This window comes from Epinephelus moara, chromosome 10 (genome assembly GCF_006386435.1).
Source record: "Epinephelus moara isolate mb chromosome 10, YSFRI_EMoa_1.0, whole genome shotgun sequence".
In the NCBI taxonomy this organism is placed as follows: Eukaryota; Metazoa; Chordata; class Actinopteri; order Perciformes; family Serranidae; genus Epinephelus; species Epinephelus moara.
Window position 1 is genome coordinate 5127526 of NC_065515.1, and position 25739 is coordinate 5153264.

The 25739-nt window shown below is 40.7% G+C and overlaps 2 protein-coding genes across 2 annotated transcripts in view; one reads left to right on the forward strand and one right to left on the reverse strand.

The window, feature by feature from the left end:
* The window catches only part of fip1l1a (FIP1 like 1a (S. cerevisiae)), a 30918-nt gene extending 12121 nt beyond the window's left edge, over positions 1-18797 (reverse strand). The window contains 8 exon segments of the mRNA XM_050055235.1: positions 2294-2351; positions 8820-8919; positions 9501-9662; positions 12843-12958; positions 13088-13286; positions 15354-15405; positions 17219-17285; positions 18731-18797. Coding sequence (XP_049911192.1) covers positions 2294-2351; positions 8820-8919; positions 9501-9662; positions 12843-12958; positions 13088-13286; positions 15354-15405; positions 17219-17285; positions 18731-18797 — 821 coding nt within the window.
* Positions 18798-19299: 502 nt separating this feature from the next.
* The window catches only part of scfd2 (sec1 family domain containing 2), a 127025-nt gene continuing 120585 nt past the window's right edge, over positions 19300-25739 (forward strand). Inside the window, exons 1-2 of the mRNA XM_050054042.1 lie at positions 19300-20252; positions 20358-20526. Of these exons, the coding sequence (XP_049909999.1) occupies positions 19439-20252; positions 20358-20526 (983 nt within the window). The 5' untranslated portion in view covers positions 19300-19438. The remainder of the gene's footprint in view (positions 20253-20357; positions 20527-25739) is intronic.

Genomic DNA, 25739 nt, shown 5'->3' on the forward strand with positions numbered 1-25739 from the left:
CAAGATGAGTGAATGAAAGAGTGAGTCTGGTTGAGTGAGCATGTGGCTGCTGGCAGGGCCCTAACCGGAGGATAATAACAGTATGCTTAATGGTTCGTCAAAGCACTTCGCACTCACTCAGTGCTCACACCTCTCACTTTGTGGCCTCTGTGTTTCATCAACATAAACAATGATGACTCTAAATTAATCTAAACTGCACCACTACTTCTTTAATGGTCAGTAATACATATTATGGTTTTGACACATCAGCAGCAGAGAGGAGTCGGGCCCTGTTACTGCATCACAGGAGAGTAAAACAACAGATATGAGATGTTAAATTAAAGGTGGTTGACATGATAAACACACACTGATTCTTTGAGGCAGATGTTACCCGGCTATTTTACTGACAAAATATATCCAAACTGACATTTATACAATGCTCAGTTTGGACCATTTCAAGCAGATATAACCCTGCAAAAAGAGAGTTATCAAAATCAGCTGAATTTCAATATGTTTCTGGTTTGCTGTTTCCAACATTGTGCTGGCATACTGGACTGTGAGTGGATGTCTGCTTCTGGCATTGTTTTAGTTATTCCACTATTTTTTACTGCAGACATGACTGACTCTAATATGAGAGGCTTCCTATTAGCTTGTGTGTTGTTCTCACCCAGACTAAGCCACTTTCTAACAGTTGTACAATAACAGATCCATCCCCGTCTTATGTGTCCGGAGCTCTTCGCCAAATCAGTTACATAGTGTAAAACTAATCCACCGCTAAAAGTGGTTAACTTGTCCAAGTAGAGATTTTAAACTACCTTGAATCCCCTCCAACTTCTGCCAGTGATTATCAATCAATACTTCCTGTGTTTATGCCACAACAAAAGCCACTTGTTTTCCTGGAAAGCTTTTTTCTATGAAAATCAGGTACAGTTGTGTTGGGTTTTGATTAAACAGCATGCTAGCTTCTAGTGTTTTCTCTGGTTTGACTTGATCAACAGTGCTTTTCCCACTGCACTGAATTTTTCTTTTCATCCAGCAAAAACATTATATTTAGACTGAATGGGAGAATTTGAAAGACTGAAAATCATGACTGTTCAGCAGCAGCATGACACCACTAATCTCCCTATAAAGGCATATCATTGGGAAATTAGCACAACGGCTGTTCAAATACTAAATATGGATGTTGGGAGCCCTATGGGCCCTTGGCCCTGCACACAGCATAGGACGCCAGGGCCCAAACCGTGCCAGGAATACCTGCTGTTCTAATATCCTAGAGGGAGAAAGCTGAGCAGCAAAAGTGAGGCAGGGACTATCTGTGTAGACACTACACATGTGTGTTAGTGAAAAGTTAAAAAGGAAATGATTCATAAAGCGTATGGGAGATGGCTGGCAGAGTTCATAGGAACAGTAAGTCCCTGAAGGATGTGAGGATTTGGCAGATGGACTGAGATGTGAGAAAAACCATCCTTTAGGACAGAGCACAGAGTGAATTTGGGCAGCAAATTAGGAGAAAGGAAAAGAGTAGGATTGAGAAAAGAGAGAAAAAAGATAAAGGGACAGGAAGCTAGAGAGACAGACAAACCAGAGATGGAATGAGACAGGCTGGCTAAAGACAACATCCAAGAGAAACAAGCTTAGCAACAAACAAGACTGAAGTGGTGTTGCATTTAGGACCTTGTAAGAAAATGCAGGAAACCTGGGGTACAGCGTGGCTCACTTGTGATCTAAGTAGTGTAAATTAGAGCTGAAATGTGGGAGTTTGCAGACAGGTTGTGACATGGATCGGAAGAGGGGAGTGGGGGATGCTTTGGATACTGATAAACAGGCACAAACAAGGTTGCTGTCTTGCTTTCTACCTTATTTGGCCATTGGTCCAGCTGCAAGATCAGCAACACAGCACGCTGTACATGATAAAACTGATCCGGCTCAGAATGAAAAACAGTAATGTCATAAAAACCTAAACACAGGTTGTCCTTGGGTGTCAAATAAGAACCACTAGGTCTGCCTCAGAAATTAGGAAACTGCTTCCAACAGCAATTATTCTGTTTTAAATTTTCAGCACTAATGCACCTTTTATTAATGATCTCTGGTCCAGTCTCTGACTAATGTTTTTCTCTTCTTCCCACATTTTTTGCTGAATTTGTTTCTTACCCGTGCTTGCACCTGAGTCAAACCTCCCTGAATAGAGATCAGTGTGCTGTTTCCCTGACAGTATCTCCATCCCACCTGCAGTTTCTCCTGCTCCTATACTGCAGCCACTACATACAGACTTCTGTGGTACCAGACATTAAAAAGGACAAATTCACGGACTCACCTGTTCGAAGAAGCAAAAGCGGAGGAAGAAGCAGGGGTTCCTGGTCGGTAAAGGAAAGCTGCGTGCAAAAGAAGAAGACAGTGGCATGACTATACCTTACAGTGAGAGGGTTGAAATATGACTTTATATGAAATTATTTTAGGATTTCAAATAATGTACTTGACTACACCCAACTTGTGAATGTAAGCCTAATGTAACCACTAAGATAACCACTTCAAGTTCTTTGAAAAGAGACCATTAATCAATTACTGTGTAACCATCATCATGTGTGAGGAGCGTTATCAGATGAACAAACTGAGTAGGATTTGTCGGTTGTGGTTTGTAAACACATTACAAACCGCAAACTCTTGGATGTGCGCTAATGATCTGGCACTTGATCGCTACATCCCACCCTTATGCTGTGTTCACACTATGAGCAACAACGTAACAGCGGGACCAGCTCATTATCACATAGTGGCTGAGTTGCCATCGTTAACATTGTTACGCCATCACAGGCTTGAAACAAAGCACCTCAACTGAACATCATCTAAAGTTTGTATTTGGTCAGAAAAATATCTAAGCTTTTGATCAACGTCTGAGCCCCATTTGAACATCACATTTCACCGCCCCATTGCATCCCCGTGTGCTCTGTAAGGTAGGGACAGCTAGCATGGTGTCAGCTAACTGAGTTAAACACAATACCACAGCTAAAAACAAGGACATATAATTGGTTGACACTTCACCACAACATTGGTGCGCTGAGAAAAGTTGAGGCCAGCTTAACTTCAATTTGTGGCAAATCACGACCGTCTGCAGCGACAAGTGTCAGGCGTCAGTTTGTAGCTTTATGTCACCGGCTTTCATGGAAAAATTGATATGTGTGAACATGGAATTACACACTGTAATTGGCTGGGGCTACACACAACTGCCCAAAGGCTGCCGCCCAGAAACATCACAGAAACAGCAAAATAAAAGAATACAGGCAGAGTTGTCTGCAGATATAAAACCGCCACACACTTCTAGATGGTCAAATGTGATGATTAAAGGGAATTATACAACAGTTAGTTCCGGCCCTGCAATCTGATTGGTCGAGAGACAGTAAAACTGTGACGATATTGGAGTACAACATCACGGTTATTTCACTGTGTATGTATCACTCCGCCTCACAGCTGATTGCAATCAACAATCAAATCAAAACTGATGGTTAGTGTCAGTTAGGTCAGCAGTTGCGTTGTAGGCTAATTAATTCATCCACTGTCAAACAGCCAAAAATATGGATTTATTTCCTAAAATAAGTTTTGAATTGAACTATGAATGGTCATCAGAGGAAGATGAGGGAGAGGAGAAGCTGAATCCATCTGAGCACACATCCAGGTTTGTCAGTGTTTCATCAGCGGAGCTCAATGACTTGGAGAAAAGCAACATACTGTCAGATCAGAAGGCAGAGTCGGCTGTGCCTGTGAAGCGACAGTCCACCATGCAGTCACCAGAGACTTATTTCACCGGCTGCACAATTAATGGAAACGTGCAGATAAATGTGTATAAAGAGTAAGTGCCTGGCGCACCATGTCTGCGTTACATAGCAACGGTGACAGCGGAGTCCTGAGGGAACTATTTTTGTTGGCGGAAGACAAATAAAATGCTTAAATTATCTATTTTGTCCTCATTTTTCAACATTTCTTAATCAGCCTTGCTTATTTAACTGTTGAACTGTTGTATAAAAGCAATATCACACTCGAGCTCGTGATGTTATACTCGTATATCGTCACGGCTGTGATTGTCTTCGGCACGAGGCCACAGGCCTGACGCCAGCCATGACGATATGGGAGTATAACATCACTCCCTCTCGTGTGATATTGCTTAATTATTTTTGTGAAAGTCTATGCAGTCAATGCAATCATTTTCACGTCAACTCAACTGGAGAGAGTAGCCATTAACAACACACAACATTACTTTTGCATTACTACCTTTTCAAGCTTGCTAAGTGGATTTCTGCCTTTGTTTAAGATGAGTTTGCTTCACAATTTAAGGAAACGATTCAGCAGACAATTTTGAGCAAAAAGACTATAATACAGAGACAGGGTTCAATAGACGATGATGCTGAGGTATTTGCCTTTATGTGGCCAATGTTGCTTAATACTGTGTGCCATAATTACTTGAAGTGTAACCTATAAGGTAACATGGAAACATTCATTTTGATTATGCATTAGAATCCATGCAACACTGCTGAATCAGCCTGGTCTAGATGCAAATGTATGTTCTTCTAAATGCAACATTTTGAAATATTTGAGCAAAAATCTCAGCTGGGTGTCTATGGAAGTATTAGGAAGACACATAAAGTGTGGGAAGATGAATGTGTCAGCATTAATAAATGGAACAAAAAACAGGAACACAAGCTACAATTTCAAAAACAACCCCCCCCATTACCAACAACATCATCAAATAATTTATGGTGCTACTCCTTTTAAGGTAGAGAAATTGGATCAGCCTCAAAATGTCAGAGCAACAAAATGTGGCGAGTCCTACTTTCTTTTGCCTCCATCAATAAAACAGAATGAGTCAAACGCTTGGGTGCACAGTTAATGGTCCCACTTGTAATAATGCTCAAATTTTACGTGACCAAGCAACACAAGCAGATCTAAATCACACACTTGGGCTGAGTACACATTCACAATGCGTACACACACACATATAGAGATTCCTTTGAAGAGCCAAGGCAAAAACACACACACACATCTGGATACCATCCTCTTCTTTTTTCCATTAAGACCCCTAACGTGAGAGTGGCTCAAAGCAGTTTTCAACAACATACAGAACACACAAAAAAAGGGTTGAAACAGGAGGAAGAATAATAAGAGCTGTTGGAAGTTCAAGCCTGAATATGAAAAAGGAGCACAGGGCTCCCTTGCTTTGTGGGTGAAATGTAGAACATCTTCCTTCCCTTTCAAATACAAGTCCCACAGAGTTGAGAGGGCCTGAACTGCTCACTATGGAAGACTGACCCAGCAAGGCCTTTGATACTTCACACATCTCGACACCCAAGGGAAGACACACACACACACACACACACACACACACACACACACACATACACACACATACACATGCACTTCCATCAATCTGAGAGAGAAAGGCTTGGAGTGTAGTGCTGAGGGCATTTCTTTTTAAGGTACTACATGTAACAATTTACATGTATAAATCACTTTTTTGCCAATCGGTGAATGGACTGTAATGTAACTTAAAAAGAGGCAAACTGCACAATGAGAAGCGTCTCCAGCTGTTCTACTTTTCCATATTTTGACATGAAAAAAAAAGCATGTCAGGGCATGTTAATTGGAGTATGCACAGCTGCATGTAAATGAGAATATTAGTGGAATATTGATTTACAGCCTGTGCATTTGATTTACATTAGCCATGTAAACAGACAATATTGTCTTTTTCGAAATAGGGCAAAACGTACGTAAAGTCCAAAGCATGTGACGTTTTTACGCACTCCCGAGTGCTTTGCTTCTCTTCAGCCCCCTATAGCAGCAACAGTGTGCAACACTAGCAAGTGTTAGCTAAGAAATGAAGTCAGCCAAATGACTTATGTAGGAACCAGATCTGCTTGGCCTGGAAGATCTTCTCGGGATCTTGCATGTTTAGCTGAAATAACACATTATGATTGGTATTGATATGGTATGATTTATGCTCTGTTATTCTGCACCACAAACACACAGGATCATTATATTTTCTGATGTACAGCCAATCATGTTGTTTTATGATATTTGTAAGTGCAGGACCTGAGCAGATCTGCCAGTCCAGTCTGGTACCTACACTTGCGCCCACCACATTATGAGTCAAACAGAAATTCTATGTCACACACTCACAAAAAAGTTTTATCTAGTGAAGCCCATCTGGTCAGACAGGAATATGACACTGAGGGAAGACTAGGCTCAACATAGGCAGGACATTTGATTCATAGAGAGACCTTAGTTTGGTTTGAGGATCAAAACAGACCCAAAACATCAATAGTATGCCGGTCAGTTATGTTCAGTTTTGTGTATGTCACATTTGTCGTGTATGTTGATGATTTAATCCTGTAAAAAATTAAGAAATAAATAAAAGAATAAAGTAGTTTCACATCACAAAATCTGTGTTTTCCTAATACTACTTATCACGGAGGGGCTTCTTACTACAGTGGCTGACACAACAACGCAGAAGGCCCTGTCTAGAGCCGGTATTTGGTTTGTCCATTCTGAGCTACTGACAGTCTCAGTGGACGAGGACCAGCTACCTATGTAGATGAAAACATCTCATTCTAAGCTAACAAAAACATAACGATTCTTATTTTCAGGTAATTAAACACTAAAGAAAGCATACTTATTATATTACATTCCATTTCTGCCAGTACATCCCACTCAATCCTCCTGATGACAAGGATTTTCTGAAAATTACGCACAGTATCTTTCAGAAAACAAAGCAAAAGATAATACTGTGTGCTGCATGCAAACACACACCCACGATAAAGAGTCCTTACAGCAAATAAAGTCACTGAATGAGAAAACACCAAGAGTCTGTCAAATCGATAAGTGTAGAAAATTCTAGAACTTTGTATTAAAAGTGCTTAAAACTGGGCCATCTTCCCACAGTAATTGTGCTGTGTAGTGTGTGCTGCATACACACACATGCACTTACAGTAAACACCAGCACGTCCACACACATGCCATCGATGTTAGCGTGAGTGAGTAATTGTTTCTACCTGTGGTGTTCTCAAGTGAGTGTTTGATGAGGGCTGGAGTTCCACGCTTGGCAGCATATGAGAGAGCTAATGGCTGAGGGCTAATTGCCGCTCGATTGTGCTTGCGTGGCTTTCTCTCTCATGCTAATGTTTCACAGAGCTACAGGCTGGAGGCTTTTAGATGGAGTTGATATTTCACATCGAACCACATGCTGCCGTTCTGCACTACAGCAAAGGTCTGTCGTTTTCTTTGCTTAGGTAAAGGCTACTGTCTGCCGCACTCTGAGACGCAGCAGTCTGCACGCATGGACAGATGTGCACAATTCCTCTTGCAGTGACAGCGTCCTGTCTTTGCCCTTTGTGCTGCCTGTGAAGAGCCATTAGCTGCTGGTCGAAAGCTTCCAGAAAAAAAAGCAAACCTTAAAATCAATACTGGGTACAAACTTTTGATGTAATTGTTTTCTTGGCAATGATGACAAAGCCTAAATCTTATTGGTATTTTGACATATTATGTGGGTGATAGTATTCCTCGTTTTGATTCAAATGGAAAAAGCTATAGAGGTCAGTCTTGCTCATCAATAATCATGATCTGAGGGCATCTGGTAATGGAATGGTCAAGTTAGAAAGAACTATACGTTTGCTCTGCAGTGATCTTCAGTCAAAGTATCAGTGCCAAATGGAAGGACCCTCACATACAAGCTGTTATGCTACACTGACTGTAGTGACCCACTAACCGGCTGCAGAAAGCATTAACTGCAGCGCAGAGCAGCAGTCAGCCTCACCTTGGCTGTGCGCTGTGCTGCACTGATAGATGACACAAGAACAACCCTGCAATGACACAGTTCCACTCCAAAATCTGCACCTATCAAACACACTTGGCATTTAATGTGACCTGAATGAAAAGACAAACAAAAAATTAAAGAAAAGAAAAAACAACTCCTTCTTTCCCGCTGCCCTATTCCCAACAGTCGGTCTGTTCAGCACATTTCTCCTGTCACAATATGCTGGCCCTGCACTTTTTTTTTTTTTTTTTTTTTTTTCCGGGGGGCTATTTTTATCATGTTACACATTTGCATCACAAAAGCAGGCCGGGCCTATAAGTTAAAGAAAGGGGAGTGGCCTCGATAAAAGCTACGCAAATACACTTCAAAGCCGGAGTTGACTGTTTAAAGCTGCAGTCGGCAGGATGTTTGATATTTTGGTTGTGTTAGCAGCTCTGGCACGGGTTCACCAGGCAGTATGGGGCTCACAGAGGGTGTGTGAGGGGTAAGAAGGGGGTCTAAACCGGCACATCTATTTTGGAACCTTTGAAGATGGAGATATGGCATGGCTCAGCTGTGTGCTTCCTGGATTTCAATGTAATTCACTACAAAGACCGAGAGGAAGTCCAAAGACTGACAGCACCTGGATGGCACTACGGACACCTGCCTGCAGGAAGACATACATCCATACAATGCCTTCACATGCATACACGCACACACATGCACACACTGTTCACCTCTGTCCTTCAACTCCACAGGATTATTTATTATGACACGTGCTGCAGCCTCACAAACACACATGTTCAGATCGCCATTAGTCATTTGTGCAGCTGCATGATGCGTGATGCGGCCCACAGGGAGTTCTAACGGGGCCCTTTCCACCTGAAATCTCCATGTTTCACTTAAATGGACTCCTCCAGCTTCTTAAAAGACAACTCATCTGGTCATTATCACAGCATCAGATGTGAAAAGGCAATATGCAAGGGTGTCTGCCTATTCAGTTGAGGGATTATGTGGATATATATAAGTAAGTGTGTTTCTTTTTCCCAGTGACAGGGTAACTTACGTGGTGGAGGGATATATGCAAAGGGAGAACTGAAGTTGGATGTAGAGGGCAGATGATGAGAAGTGGATAAATCCTCCTCGGATGACATCTCAGTAATCACCTGCAATGTAAACACAGATATTAAAGGAATACTTCCCCCTCCAAATGGCAATTTGTATATCAATGAATCGCCCTTTGTTACACTGAATTAGTAAAGAAAACTTATATATGTGCTTTTCAAAGCAGACCCCATCAACAAAAACATTAATTTTACCTCACTAAACATGGGAGCTGCTGCTCCACCACTGCCTCAATCAGTTAGTTTGTGTGTGTTACTTTGGTGAACCTGGACTAACCCTTTAAAACACCAAAGTCACACAATAACACAAACAAACTAACTGATTGTGGCAGCGACGGGCCAGCAGCTCCCATGTTCAGTGAGGTAAAATGACTGTTTTTGTCAATGGAGTCTGGCTTTGAAGAGAACGTAGCTTGATTTTCACTTTTCTTTCAGTCCCCCGTTGGAAAAGGCTGTCAGTTTAGGAAGAACTGAGGATATGACTGGATAAATGAGACTTGGAATACATTGCATAAGTTGTGTGAGGGTTGTAAACAGATGTTCTAATACAGTTTTTGGATTCTTTCTCACTGGAGGCATGCAAGAAAAGCAACTTTCTGTGTCTTTGTTTTTCAATACACTACCTGAGAAATGTTTTCTTCATCACTGAGACATTGGCGCCCTTCCACTCTGCCTCTGGATCCAGGTCGTCTTCCAATCACATCAAGGGTAGCTCTTGACTCTCTGCTGATCAGGTCACATGATGAACACTCGACATCACATTCATGCAACATTTTGATGCAGTGCTAAAAATAGCAGGCGAGCCTTTCTTAAGATAAGTCCTCTTTCATATTCACCTTTTGACGTACACTTACATAACATTTTAAAAACAGGACATCATCGTAATCTCACTCTCCATGTCCCTACTACAACCCACTGCAGGTCCATTAACGCATTAAACCTCCTTATCTGGGTCATCTCGCCTTCTTCACAAAACAGACCTTTACAGTCCTAAACCCCAACCCCCACCCCCATCGAACACACACACACACACAAGGGCACACACACACTCACAAACACACAAACACACACAGATGGGACACTAACCCCTTTCTGTCACTAGGACTTAATCAAGAGCAGGAAAAACATACAGAAAGAAGGAATAACAACTACACCTAATGGCAGCTCAATAGGGAAGTGCTTGGAGCTCCTTAATGTCTCTTCTGCTCGCTTCAGCTTTGAAATATGCACCAAATAAAAATTTCAACACATATCTTTGTAGGGAGAGAGAGAACACACACTTTCTTTCTTTCTCATTCTGATACAACATGAATTCAAAATAGGGTAAAAACTGTGACTGAATCCCTCTCACATCTCAAAGGAAAGCTATATCGCGTGGTAGGCAGTATCAGTTGAGAACATCACACACAGATCAACAAATACAAGAGCTTCCATCAGCAAGCATCACATTTTGAGACTCTGAGAGAATGAGACGTCTGCTGTATCAAAGCCTCATTGAACACATCATCCACTACATAATAGAGTGTGTGTATTTGTCTCTGGCATGCTACATTACGACTTCCTGGTTCCCCCTGCGGTCCAGCTCTGTCACTCAGACACAGGGAGATGACATGACGCCACACTGCGCTCAGATCCACATGACCTCCCCTGAGGGGCAACCTTGCCAACGGAGGAGAACATCATCAAGGCAGGGACAAATCTTTAATTAAGTGGCCAGTCCTGCCAGTAAGCATCCTTGACAGCCATTCACCTAATTGGAGGGAGTTAGGGACAAGATGCTGTTGTGTATGAGCAAAAAGGCACGCAGCACCTTGTCCATAAATAAATGTACAATGTGTGCTGGGACTGGATGCTGTTTACTAACATGACAAGTATCTGCTGCTCATGAGTGTATACATAAAAGATGGGAGGCTGTAACTGGGCTGTAAAGCACCATGGGCCCAGGCTAACGACCATGTCTCCCACAGGCGCCAGCGCTGGTGCTCAAAACTTCCCCTTAAAAGCTAATGTGAAGAGGACTGTACACACAGCACCAAGGAACAGAGCAATTACACAAGCTGACCCATTTAATGTAGATGGGATAGTTTTTTCTGTTACTATATTACTATTGTTCTCTCACATTAAAGATGTGTAATTATTCCAATGTATGTAAATGAATTCAAAGTTGTATTCATTAAGTATTAGGCTGTTTAACTCGTGTAAAAGTAGAAATACAACAAACACACTTCCAAGTAAAAGTGCTGCATTAATTTTTTTTCTCACGTAAGAAAAAGTACAGAAGTATTACATTACGAGTATCAAAAGTAAAAGTGCTCATTAGACAGAAGAATAGCCCCTGTCAGAATGTTCTAATGGGCACGTTCAAGCTGAACTGCGCCTGGCCTGGAAAGTGGTTGAGAGCAGTCTGCAGCAGCAGGGGGCATGACAAATAGCCGCGGTCAAGTCAAACAGTTTCCAGCAGCCCTCAGTCTGTACAGGAAGTCAGGGAAACAATCACATTCTGTTAGATCTGATTGTGATTCATTAAAATGTTATATAACCCATTTATCAGTTTGTTTGCAGTCTCCAGTTTGTTAAGATTATCAGAGTAGCCTATTAACATGCTTCACAGGTGGTCTATACTTTCTACTTTCTAAAATCAGACAAAAAAGTCTCTCCATATGAGAAAAAAAAAGCTTTATAAAACATCATATTATTGAGTCAACATCTAAACCAATCAGCTGGTAGATCAGGTGAGAGCCAGGCGTGTAGCATTGTGCCCTGGGTCCTGCAGTTGGTGGAGAGCTATTGCCACACCTCACTCTAAAAACTGCGGCCACCTCGATCTTGTGAGGTTATTTTTGTCCACTTGTGCATGACGTCTGAGCGAGATGGGTTCAAGCTGCACAAATCTAACCGTCATGCATTGAAAGGCAATCAGCGCTGATTGAATTTGGCTCACCTCATACAAGCTCATTGTGTGGATCAGTATCACTGATGCGCCAACATGTGAGGAGTATTTTCATGTTGCAGCTGATCTAAGTTATACTAATTTGAATTTAGATTTGAATCTACAACAATACACAGTACATTATTAGTTAATTATAACAAGTAAATACAGCTGTTAGATAATTGTAGTGGAGCGAAAAGTGCAATATTTTCCTGTATGAAGTAGCATTAAATGGAAGTACTCAAGTAAAGTAGCCTACATGTATGTCAAAACTGTACTGGAGTGAAAGTATTTATTTGCTCTCCATCATTGTGAGTGCAAAGGGGAGGCAAACTATTGTTTACAGAAAAAAACCCAAAATGAATACATGTAAAATAAATATATAAAATAAAATAAGTAAAATAAAAGCAAAAGAGGGTCTCAAAGACTGAGAAAAACTTGTCAAATATTGAACATTATAAAGTTCTAAATCCACTATTTGGACAAATCCCCTTATAGTATTGTGTGTCTCTACATACCTTCTACGAAATTTCACTTCAGGCTTAAACAGATGAACATTAGTCTCTGTTTACCTCAACACTTTGGGATCCCTTGCCAATACAACCCTAATATGCTGAGCCCATCTTAGGATCAGAGGAAACAGATGGCACTGGGCTGATAGTTGTTGTGTCACAAACAGAAACAACCAGCTGCCAGCCTCTCCAGGCTCTGAGCTCAGGGTTATAGAGGAGGAGGCACTGAGGACACAGGCATTGACAGTAGGCAGAAGACGTGTTACTAACCTCGAGGGTAGTATAGATGAGCTGCCTGGGAGAGAATGAGGACAGGACTCTTCTTCATATCTAGTCTGCCTCTCCTGGACCTGAGTGGAATAACAACAACTTTATACTCATCTGCTCTCTAATCTACTTTAATTTCTACTTCAGTTTAAATGAGGAGCAATAGTATCTGTTGTGATTCTTGTTTTCAGATCATGTTCTCCCTCCTCACAAAAGAAGTCTGTTGATTAAATCACATCAGTAATATCTTGTCTTACCTTGATTTTAGTGTACATTTTTTTAATTGCTGCTCTGGCTTTGGCGTGTTTCTTGCAGTAGGTGTTCCAGCTTTCTTCATCAAAACCATAGTTAAAGTAATCTGTGATGTCAGCACCTAAAAACAAAACACATTAGTCACAAACAAGCCTGCATATAATTACTGAATCACAGTGAGTGAGTTTACTTAGAGAGAGCACAATGGAATGAATCACCAACATCTACTGGCTGTAAATCCACTGCTTACCAGGTTTCCTCCATGGCTTTTCCCTCCGTACTGGGACTGCTTGGTTATTGTCCAATGCATCAGTGTCATGTCCATATGTATTATCAACCGATGAACATTCAACAGGATTAGAGCTGCCTGAAACAGACAACTCACAAACGTGACAAGTGTAACAGCCAAGGACTTTAAAGGGTATCTTTGGTACCCTATTTTCCCATGTCTTGCGTCTAAGTGACTAATGGGAAAAACAATTTTTGAGACTGGTCCAGTATTGAGCAAGAGCTCTGCAGCTGGCAGCACCAAAACAAGCTGCAATATAACGTTAATGGGCAATTGTGCACCATCACTGTACATCAACTAAAAGCGCTTGTTTTGCCACATCAAGGATGGCACTTGACAACATGGGACAGAACTTTTTGCTAAAGAGCAAGATCCTTTTTCTTTAACCTGACACAGACAAAATTTGCTAACACCAAACTCATCAGACTCCATTTAAAAACAGTATTTTTTTTAATCAGAAAACACACTAAATTCAAAGTCGACAGAAACAAAATAAAACTCACAAAATCAGTCTTGGTTCATCTTTCCACTGTTCCAACAATCATCAACTCTAGTTTGGTTGAACTAAACCCTATACTCACTTAGTTAGATGTGAGAACATGCTGGCTCTATACACGCTTAAATTACCGTTTATTTAATTGGACTCTGGTAGGTTTGGTGACAGGGCTGCTTCTGGTTAACCCTTTGAAACCTGAGCAAATTGGCTTGATTTCTTTTAAAAGCATGGGAAGAAGGCAGTGAACAATGAAAGAGGAAATGACCCAAAAAAATTAGCAAGAAATTAGTAAAAAGAGAAAATTAAAAATAAGAAAATTAGGGTTAAAAAAGAAAGACAGTTAAAAACAAACATACAAAGAAATGACCCATGAAGATAAAATAAATAAATAATAATGAATTGTACAAAAATATTAAAAAATATAATAATTCAGACAAAATATAACAAAATATAACAAAAAAATAATAAAAAAGTTAGTTGTTATTCCTTCTTTCTGTATGTTTTTCCCTATTTTTTTGTTTTCCCTTGTATTTTTTTTTTTTAGTTTTTAGTTTAGGTTTTTTTGGGTTTTTTTGCAATTTGTGGGACATTTTTTTACCAAGTTGCTCATTGCCTTTTGTTCCCCATGTTTCTGAAAGAAACCGCACCAGTGTGCTCAGGGTTCAAAGGTTTAAATACTTGCGAAAGGCATCTAAAAGCAGCACAAGACAAGAGATGTTGCTCCAGGTTTCAAAGGGTTAAGGAAAAATTAATTCACTCTTTGACTAAAAGGTCTATCTCTGTAGAGATCTCTATAAGGTTGTCAGACACTTAGAATATTAATCTGAGCACCTTTAGAGGACGTAAATTGAAGGTGCACAAATACCCCGAGTGGTTACACTGTAGCTGTTTTGTCACTCTGGCTGCAGCGCTCTCACTCAATACTGGACCAATCTCAAAAACTGTTGTTCCCATTAGTCACTTCCAGGCTGAAAAATACCGAAGCTAGACCTACTCTTTAATGTAGAAGATTATCATTTATATGTTTTTAATAAGGCAGCTGGAGACTTTTTAAACATTGAGGAATCACTAAACTGAGGTGATGTGCAATAATGGAGCCAGTAGTCTCAGTGAAGAGGTCAACTAATGATGACAGTGTTAGGCATAGGCAGATTTTGTGTTTCATGAAATCTGGCTGTATTATGAGGAGGCTACATGTGTCCTGTTTTTTAACAATAGGAAAAAGTACGAACTATGCATTTGTGAATGCTTAAAGGTAGGATCTGGAGGATTTTCAAACAAAACAAAATATAGACATATACAAATGAAATCCTGCTTAATCATCACCTATGGGCTTCTACTCATGTGTGGTGGTGACTCTGTTTGCAGAGCTCCTGCCCTTTAACTGTATTTTGATGTTTTTGTGAGCTCGGACCGCTTCTGGGCGGAGATTTCCCCAGCCAATGAGAGAGCGCAGGTGCCGTGCCAGAGCGTGCACCAGCGCGAGCCTTGCCTGAACCTCTTCTGTGAAGCCTTCTTCCGTACCTCCGGGCTCCGTACACCCGGGAGAGTTGAGCCTGATAGGAGGGGCCAAATTTGAATGTGTGTTTACAAACAGCAACTGGAAAATCCTCCAGACCCTACCTTTAAAGGTTTTACGTTTACAAAATAATTTTTCCTGTCGTGCTTATATTATGTTGTGTCACCTTGTTCTCTGAGCCATCCCTAAAAGGTTCTACCCTACTTACCAACTGCATACATCCTTTCATCATCAGTTTCCTGATACTCAGGTGAGTTCTCAGAGCTGTAAGAAAACAAGGGGATCGCACATTATCAACACGGTTATCTCCATCATCATGACATTAACTTGAACACTGCGAAACACTATTGTCTGGGTGGAGCGCTGATAACCTAATTTCAAATGGCACCTCTGCATACAAGACTAATATATCACAAAAAAATAACAATGAAAATATCTCAAAGCTACATTTTGACAGAAGTGGGTTCCTGACAAATGATGCACATTCATATTATGCCCAACAGGCAAGCAAACACAATAAAAGGCTGAAAAATGTAACATTATTTTGTCAGAAGATGGAAAGCAAACAGTTACACTCTCATATGCACGGCTGCACAGTTACACAAAAATCACTGCCTTCATCAACACGGTCATTGTCTCTGTCTTCATCATCCTGGACAGCTTTAAAATTACCTCATAAAACAAAAGAAACACACGGAAATAATAATAATAATAATATCAACTTGCATATTATAACACAGATTATTTGACAGGTGCTGTGACAAAAATACAAAATAATGTGCACAGTAGATAGGAATAAGAGCTGGGGATAAAATTCAACAGTGAGTGCTGCTATTTTTAGCTGAGTGCTTCACTCAGACTGCTCTTGTCAGGACCAGTTACAGGCTAAGTGCCCACTTTTACAGATTCTTTAGAGAATGATATTATGTTATTATAAAAAAAGAAAAAAAAAACTATCACTTCTACAGCCAGTTACTGAATGGCACAAAAGCAAACAGGATAAAGCCGTCTGAAAAGAGGCACACCTTAAAAACACCTTCTACTTTATATTGAGAGATGGCTTATGTTCATGCCTAAATTTTGTTGGGATTCTTGAGGGTGGTCATTCTAACCATCAGGTATTGGGGCTTTAAATGAACCAAAAACTTAGACAAATGGGGGTGGCTGTGGCTCAGAGGTAGAGTGAGTCGTCCAGCAATATAAAGGTCGGTGGTTTGACCCCTGGCTCCTCCAGCCCACATGTCGAAATATCTTTCATGACTCCCAATTGCTCCCAATGACTGCTCGAGCAATGTGTGAGTGTGTGCAAATGGTTACTGAGCAGCAAGTGGCACCATGTATAATGCCCTCAGCTACCAGTGTGTGTGAATGTGTGTGTGAATGGGTGAATGTGGCATGTAGTGTAAGAGTGCTTTGGGTGGTCAGAAGACTAGAAAGATGCTGTACAAGGGTTGTCGATTAACTTATCTTTTGAATATTTAAGTGACAAATTCAATAAAGACTGAACTCACACACAAAAAAAACAAGACTATTGTCGAAGCTTTGTATGTTACAGTAACATAATGTAATTGCCAGGTTATGTTATATTTACTCTGAGGTAAAGAGGCTGGAGAGTGCAGACCGCAGATATTGTTCACTTACATTTTCTAGCTCCCAATGATGAGCATCAAAATACTCCTTAATGTCGCACATAACTGGCTGCACATTTCATGCAGCATAAATGTCACACATGTATTGTGCGACTATAATGATCACTGTCATTATTGCACTGTGAAAAGTGTATTATATCTGAATGCTTCATTACTGTAACGCAATTGGCTCTAATTGGAAATGAGCAGCACAGTTCAGGTTCAGGGAGACACTGGAAGATTAAGTGGGCGAGGAAAAATAACTTTAATAACGGCCTCATATAGCCGACTGTGTTATATGATCACTTTCTCATCGTGGTTGTATTTAAATGTAGCGTTATGCCAATAGCATTGCTTTTGAATGGCGCTCAGATTAAAATTAAAAGGGTCACTAGCATGGTAATAAATACAGCAGGGCCATATGCCTCAGTATGACAGAGAATACACACCTGGATGGGATTTGAACCTCCTCCTTTCCCTCATCCTCGTTATTACTAGTGCCCAATTCAAAAACCACTGAAACACACACATAGATGACAAATTTAAAACAAAGTTTGTGGCCTGATTTGACACTTTAACAAAGGTGTGCTACATTAACACCTGTGGCAAGTATAACAACCATCAAATATGATACACAGCTGTGGAAGTTTTCCGGATCACACAAGTAGCAATGCTGCAGTGTAAAAATACTCCATTACAAGATAAAGTCTCACACTTGGTAAAAGTACAACAGAATAGCATCAAAATATACTTAAAGTTCCAAAGGTAAAAGTACTTATTTTTTTATTGGATTATAATTAATGTGTTCATCACTTTAATGTTACAGCTGGTAAAGGTGGAGCTGACTAAACTTTGTTAGCCTATACACTGTTCAGTAGCTTAATCCATAATAATATTATTACTTTATCAATATATTATCTTAATAATCTGAATTTGCAAAGTAACTGATAACCAATGTTGTCAAATTAATGTAGTGAAATAACAAGTACAGTATAGACCATTTCAAACTTGGCAACATAACATTCAAAATTGTTCCAAGTGTACTTCCTGTTGGATGTTTGTTAATGCAGCACATGACAAATAAACTATAAAGTAGATATTTTATATTACGGTTTCCTTGGGTAGATGACAGGAAACAAACAAAGACCAAAGCTGTTGCTCTCTGAAACTGTAAATAAGTTTAAACAGTGTTGGGAAGGTTACTTTTTAAATGTAATACGTTACAGATTAGCAGTTACTCTGTTACAAATGTAATAAATATCTCTTTTAATTACTTCATCAAAGCAATGTAACTTATTATATTTGATTACTTTTCTATTAAATGTTCTAAACTGGGCAATAAAGCTGAAAATATCCAGAAATAGGCTAAGCCAAAAGAGGATGCAAATTAACAGAAGGAATGTTACACACTACACTTTTGACTGAAAGGAATACATCTGGAATTGATTATAATTACATTCACATATTGTAATTTAATTACATGTACTCCCAAAAACGGATTATAAAGTTGCAGAAAAAGGTAAACACTTAAGTAAAGTAGGCTTCAAGTACCTCATAAATTTACATGGGCTAAGTAGGCCTATAGTACTTAAGTAAATGTACTTAGTTACATTCCACCAATGGTTATTCATAGTGGTGTTTATGCTGGACATGTAGAGAACAATATATTAACGTGCATTAACGGTTGGCCTGTGTACACTTACACTGATAAAGTTTTCCCTCTTCGTCCTTGTAGAGAAGTACAAAAGTATTAGCATCAAAAATATACTTAAAATACCAAAGGTAAACGTACTAATTTTGCAGAATGGCTAATTTCAGAATATGTACTATCTTATTGGCTTCAAGTACCTCATACATTTATTTGGGCTAAGTAGGCCTACAGTACTTAAGTAGCCTAAATGCACTTGTGTGTTGGGAACAATACATTAACGTGCATTAACGGTTGGCCTGTTAACACTTACATTGATAAAGTTTTCCCTCTTCATCCTCGTCACAGACAGCTGGGGAGTCCGAGTCCGATGAATACATTTTAATTCTAATGTCGCCTAAAAACCTAGATTTAAACAAATATGCACCAGAATTTAAAAATGTAGATATTATTAGTTGTAAACATCTTCAAAGACGGGGTCCTGTGTGATCCTGCTGTCCGTGTCAGTTAAATTGACAGTGCGTTTCCATGGAGACAATTAAGGCAAGTGACAGCTCGTGTCTCATGAAGCCAGCCTTGTTATTGGTCAGAAACTAAATTTATTCTTTTTTCTTTTCAGGGATTAAAATGGCGTCGCTAGTAACTGCAGTGAATTAATCAATAACTGAAACATTCACACGTTTTTTTGTTTTGTTTTTTGCTTTTGTTTATGTTTAATATTTCAAATATAAGAGAACATTTTACAGCAAGATATATATTTCATTTGCTGACATCGACAATAATCATTTTAACATGAAATATAACATTAACACTTCAGCAGCACTTCCTTAAGTCGCTCTCTGGTTGCTGCTTATTGCCATAGCAACGAGTCAATGCTTCGATGACGTTTTTTTGCTGCGACGCGCGATTGCCACGTCACCTTCAAGAGACTCGTGTGTTTGTTTTGTTGGAGCTACTTTAGCTGTCACTTCTGATGCCTCTGTGATACCGTTACATTTAGCTAACAGTTATAATTAGCAAAATGCTGACGACAGAGGATTTTACGCGCTTCCCGGTCCAAGTGTGGGACAAGGTGTTGTCGAAGGTAAAGAAAGCTGTTGTTTTCATGGATGACAAGTGTGCAGAGGCTCTCCACTGGTGCGGAGGTGCTGCTCTCCTACTGGAGGCTGGAGCCCGAAATGTAAAGGAGTTTTCCAGCTTTGAAGCCTGTGGTGTGAATGAACCCAAAGCCGTGTTCGTGGTGAGCACTCTGTTGAAGGGCAGAACAGTGGACATCATCAAAGACATCATATCCCTCAGTCACTTCCAGTATTGTGTTGTCTTCACCACCGTTGCTCACTCCGTGCACCTGCTCGCCAACAACGTCACCACAGACATGGAGGGGAGCCCTGTGTTTGAGCAGTTTGAAGAGAAGCTGTGCGAGTGGATGGGAAACATGAACTACACGGCTGAAGTCATGCACGCGCCAGTGGTCTTCGCCCCTGTTTCACAGCAGCTGCTCGTCACACCCACGTTTGCACACTTGTTCCCCCTGCTCTCACCTGATCTGGAGGCAATAAATGTAAAACGACCAGAGAAGAAGAGATTTGGGAGCCTGGCTGACATAGACATGCACTCTCTCCCCACTGAGCTGCAGTTTGAAATCAAATCCTTGGCTTCAGCGTTAAACTCAGTGTTTGAAGCTACAGGCACCAGGGAGGAGAGTTTTGCTGTGGGTCCCATGAGCCGCATCATAGCAGGGGAACTGGCCAATCACCCTCAAGCAAAAAACCGAAGGAAGACAGCCCCAAATAAAGCATCCATCATTTTTGTGGACCGAACAATGGACCTTACAGGTGACCATATTACATCATAACATTCTGCATATCCCTATCTGTTATTCTTTGTGGTATTAACATTGATGTTGATTTGTCACTGAAAATTTCATTTGTGGTTCTCAGGAGCTGTTGGTCACCATGGCGACAACCTAGTGGAGAAGATCCTGACTGTGCTCAAACCTTTACCTGGTCATGTGACAGATGTACAGGTGGACATGCTGGAGCTCACAAGTCTGCAGCGGACCCCTCACTCCCAGACCACCCTGGCCCCCGGCTGCCTCGCACAGTCCCAGTGAGTGCTTCTGTTTTTACCAGAGTTGATTTATAGCAACAGCCATTTTGTTTTTGATTAATTGGTGTTTATGCGCATGCATACCTGTTATAATCACTTTTCTGAGAGAGCTGGATGGGAAGTACTTTTATAAATACCAATCATTCATTGCATCTGTTTTCAGCCATGATTTGAAACAGTGTTCATTTCATTTTACTTTAAATGTGACCCATTAAAAGGAGAAGACAAGTTTTATTGTCAAGAAAATATAAATATACATCTAGGGCTGCAACAATTAATCGACTAATCTGTGACTAATCGACTATTACAATAATCAGTGACTATTTTAGTAGTCGATTAATCGGTTTGAGTCATTTTTCATAGAAAAGTACTATGAAAGTACCCCAAAATACTCTTATCGCAGCTTCTTCTGTTCAAATATTGGCAGCTTTACACACTCTCCCACGATGGTGAACTAAAACCCTTTGGCGTGAGTACGAAACAAGACATAAGATGACATCATTTTGGGGTTTGGGAGAGACAGACTGACATTTTTAAACATTTTAACACATTTTTCGATAAAATGATTAGTCGACTAATCGAAGAAATAATCGACAGATTAACTAATCGAAGAAATAATCGACAGATTAGTCGACAATGAAAATAATCGTTAGTTGCAGCCCTATATACATCATCAGTGAAGGACAACATTAGACGAGAGAAGTAAAGAACAGAAGAAAAGATAGAAAACACATTTTAGTAAGTCATCAGGAAGTCAAGGTTTTGGCTGGATAAAGACGTTTGCAGTTTGCTCTACACCTATACATATTGTACATATATTTATTCTTCTCAACTAAAATGCTTACATTTCCAATTTTCCCCCTAAATAAATAGAAAATGGATAATAAAAAAATTAAATTTGCATGCACTAGTGAGTTTGTTCCCATCTGGAGGACAATATGGAATGTGTGATTTTTGTGTCTCTAATGGTGTGCGTTAGTTAGGTGATAAATAATTTGTTAGTTATTTTTTTTCAGTCCATTTTTAATCAAACAGCCCAAACATTTTATGGGTCCAACCACTACAGTGTGAGAATTTGCAGCTGATCATTGTAGTAAATTGAATACGCCGGGGTTTTAGACTCTTGTTCACACAAAACCAGACGTTAGAATCTGTCACCTTGGAAACTGTGATGGACATTTTTCGCTATGTATTCTAATGCTTTTTAATCGAGTAATCCCTCCAGTTTCCTTTGGAGATATAGCCAGTAAAAGCGTATGTTTTACCACACTAAGTTTTAGCACACAAAGAACTGCACTTCCCTTTAGGCGAGCGCAAAAGACCCCACAAGCTTATCACATGTGTTGCAGTGTTAATTACAAGCAGGCACTCTGACTGGTTGTGGCTTATTCTGATTCTTTTGCCTGATACAGCCTGTCTTTGTGAAGTTTGCATTCTGGGTGCTCCAGTTTCCATCCAAACTCTCAAAACATGCAGGTTAGATTAATTGGAGACTCTAAATTGCCTCAAGGTGTGCATGTGAGTGGGAATGATTGTCTGTCTACAATATTTTACCCACCTCTCCGTGGAATATTTATCTTATCCCAAACTGGGTTAATTCTTATCCACTGACAAGGGATGGGGTTCGTTAGCATGTCATCAAGTCTGAATCCAGTTCCAAATCCCTCATCCGATCTTTTTAAGTAGTTTGTGTGATGGAAAAGGAAGACAAGTACCTTACCAACTTGGAGCTGGCCATTGGGACCCATGTCTACTGCTGACACAACCACAGTACACATTTCTTCATACTTTCCCCACCTTGCCAAACCCACATATGCGCAAACACACTCTCACCAGACAGAGCCATCCCCTGCTGAGCGAGTTGAGTGGCACATGACCAGCAGTAGGTGCCAGTGGTTCAGTGAAGCTCGCATCTAGCCTTGGTTGTACTGATGCACGTGTTCGGCGCCTGCGGTGGGGCTGTTGTACATGGCAGGGATTAGTCCTACATCATGTGTTCCACTCCCGCTTTGCCCCTTCATGTGGTTTCAGGAGGAAAAGACTTTGACTTAGAAGAAGAGTTTTGTGGCCGGAGCTGTCATGCAGTGTGTCTGGCCGCTTTGAGTTCATGAAGAGGCTTACACATACGGTGACTGTAGCAGGGACCGTTAGGAGCTAGGTGGGAGGTTCTGCTGTCATGGAACCAGTCTTAGATCTTTCTAGTCAATGCTTTTAGACAGTGTGTAGTGTAGCAGATCATGTGAGCACAGCAGGAGCAGGTTGCACGGACACCCAGATGCAGGGCTGAAGTCTTGGGCACGTCAACCAGATACATACAGTACACCCAAAAATGTATGTCTCAAGTCACTGTAGTTGCTCTGAATGTCTCGGTGGCACAAACACAGCTGAGTGGTCTCAAGTGTTGCATTTTGCATGCTCAATGCTCAGAGGTGGAGTCTAAGTACATTCACCTAAGTACAAGTTTGAGGTACTTTTTAATTTCTACTCCACTACACCTCAGAGGGAAATGTTGTTCTTTTAACTTCACTACAATTATTTGTTAGTAAGCTATTAGTTACTTTACACAATAAGATTTTTTTTTGCACACAGGTCATGTGAAAATATACAAATACAACTGAAACAATTGGCCGATTGATTCGAAAATTAACTGGCAACTATTTGGATAATTGTTTAAGTCATGTAAAAACATTTCATGGTCCCAGCTTCTCAGAAATGAGAATTCTCTGCTTTTCCTTTTAATTCTTTTAATTATTTTCATTATTAAAACATTATGTAAAATCTTCTACATCACCTACATCTACTTTTAATGCTTAAATACATTTCCAGATTGTACTTACATACTTTTACTTAAGCAACATTTTAAATGCTTTTACTAGTAACAGAGTCTTTTTATTTTACAGTGTGGTATTAGTACTTGTGCTTTATTAAAGGATCTTAATACTTCCTCCACCACTGTGGATGCTGAAGCAACAAACTTACCCTGTGTGTCTATAAGAAAGGGTTAAGTGTAAGATCATGGATTAGAGTTTGGGACTGGCGGCTGTGCAGAGGTTGAGCTCCCGACAGCAATGCTTCCAATCACTGTTCCAGATCTTTTCCCCCAAAAATGTCTCTCAGCCAAACACTTTATCTCACAACATCTCGATGACCTGTTCAGATACACACCTTCTAGCAGGTGCTCGGACACAAACGGACAAGACAAAGAAGTGTCGCTGGGATTAATAAGTAACACAGCGAGGGCTTTGTTTGTGCGGAGTACATGTCTGATCACAGCCAGCAGGATCAGCAGGACTGTTATTGCCTGTGCTATCTCTGAGCAGATGGCCCAGTTGAGCCTTATCGCAGATGTTTAGGAGATGAAGAGCCGCCGAGACACTGCAAGAAAGAAGCCTAGAGTTCCCACTTTATGTAACTGCCTTTAAGTGCGCAGCCCACCACAGGCAGAGTTTGTGTCAATCACTCTAATATGTACAAGACAGGGCACTGCAAATGCATGTTTTTAGAAGTGTGCTGTTCTTAAGCATTAATCTTTCCTAATTCTATGAAAGATACAAAAGCACACATTTCTAAAAGGGATTGTTTTCTTTGCATGATGTGAACTGTGCAAAGCACTAGACCCTTCTGGCTCTGTGTGGTTTCATTGTCTATATAATAAGTTCCCTCCCACTGGATGTTTATACACCTATGGTTTGTTGAGCTATTTTTAGCTCAGCCCACAGTGTGTTTTGATTGGTTTTGTTGTGTAGACCAGCTCAAGCCTTTAAATATTAGGTGCGGACCTGATTTGGACCTTTTGTGTGATATTTCCCTCAGTAATTCCAGGATATTTTTATAGATTACTGTGTCTTAAACATTCTGTGGGTGGTTGTTGACTCTAGCTCTCCTGTCAAGACCCCACACTTACTTTGCAATTACTGTCGTATTGTCTTTCATAACCTGGTGTGAATTTTCCTTATCCTACAACCTGACTTTCACTTTGTGGTTTTAGTGATCGTGGCAGAGAGAAAGTATGCTTTGTGTGGGTGTATACGCACATGGACTTTTTGCCAGTGCTGGTTTTTTGTTACTCCATTCCCGCACTGTTGCATTCCTTTTATGCCATTAAATAGTGCCAGGATGCACAGATTTCTGTATGTAGAAGGAGTGAAAGTGGCAGGGGGAGGGTTGTTTTGTGTGCCCGTGTATGTGTTTGTGGTCAGGTACCTTCCAGCCCAGTCTGTGTAATTTGCTGTGCTTGGCTGCACGGCCCTTGTGATCCTGAGGAGGACATATGAACCCCATTGGCAGAGGGCACCAAGTTTTCCTCAGTCTCAGACTGAACCCTGCACCCCCGTCATCTGGCCGCCTTCGACCTTGATCCTGTGGTGGGAGTGTGTGCCTGCGGGCAGCACCGAGTACGGGTGGCCAAGGTGCTCTGGGTCCGCTGCTGAGCTCGAGCCAGGCAGAGTAACCGACCGCACCCTGCCATGAGAAAACACCGCGAGGCTGCCATCTCCTCAAATCTGCCCAGCTCTCTTCCATGTGTACCACCAGGAAGGAGGGAAAACACCTATTTCTGTCCCAGCTGGGAAATATGAGCATGAACAAAAAGCCATGCATGCTTCTTTGAGTTCAGGCTGTATGGGAAAAGTAACAAAAACAGCAGAGATAGTGGAGTGTGGAGAGGAGAGAGCAAATGACAGACAGCTGAGAACGTCTAGCCCTGTTTTTACCTCACCAAGAATAAATAACTGCCCATATTCATTCTATGCTGGCGCCTTATTGGGTAGAGATTGTTTTGCTGTATTAAACTTACTGACACTTGAAGTCTTACAAGTGATTTACAGGCTGAACAACAACTCTACTCCATCATTACAGTATAGTATGAGTCCATTACAGTCCTGCCTGTTGAGTGCTGTATGATTTTAGGATTACAAGGTTTGTTTGAACAGGAACACTAGCACTGTTGAACAGTCATACACAGGATATTGATTCTGGCCAAACACCGGGATCCTTACATTGTATCTTAATACAGGCTTAATTCTTAGAGTAACTGCCCTCCACTCTCACCATAGATGAAGCTGCAGCTGATGATAAATGTTACGCTGTGGGAAATGAATTGCAGTGCTTAAACAGTATCTGTGTGCGTGTCACACCACACAGGAAGCGCAGGTAGTCAGGCCCACAGAAAAGTGCTTCATCATCTCTAGAATAAAACTTTGCACATGATGGAA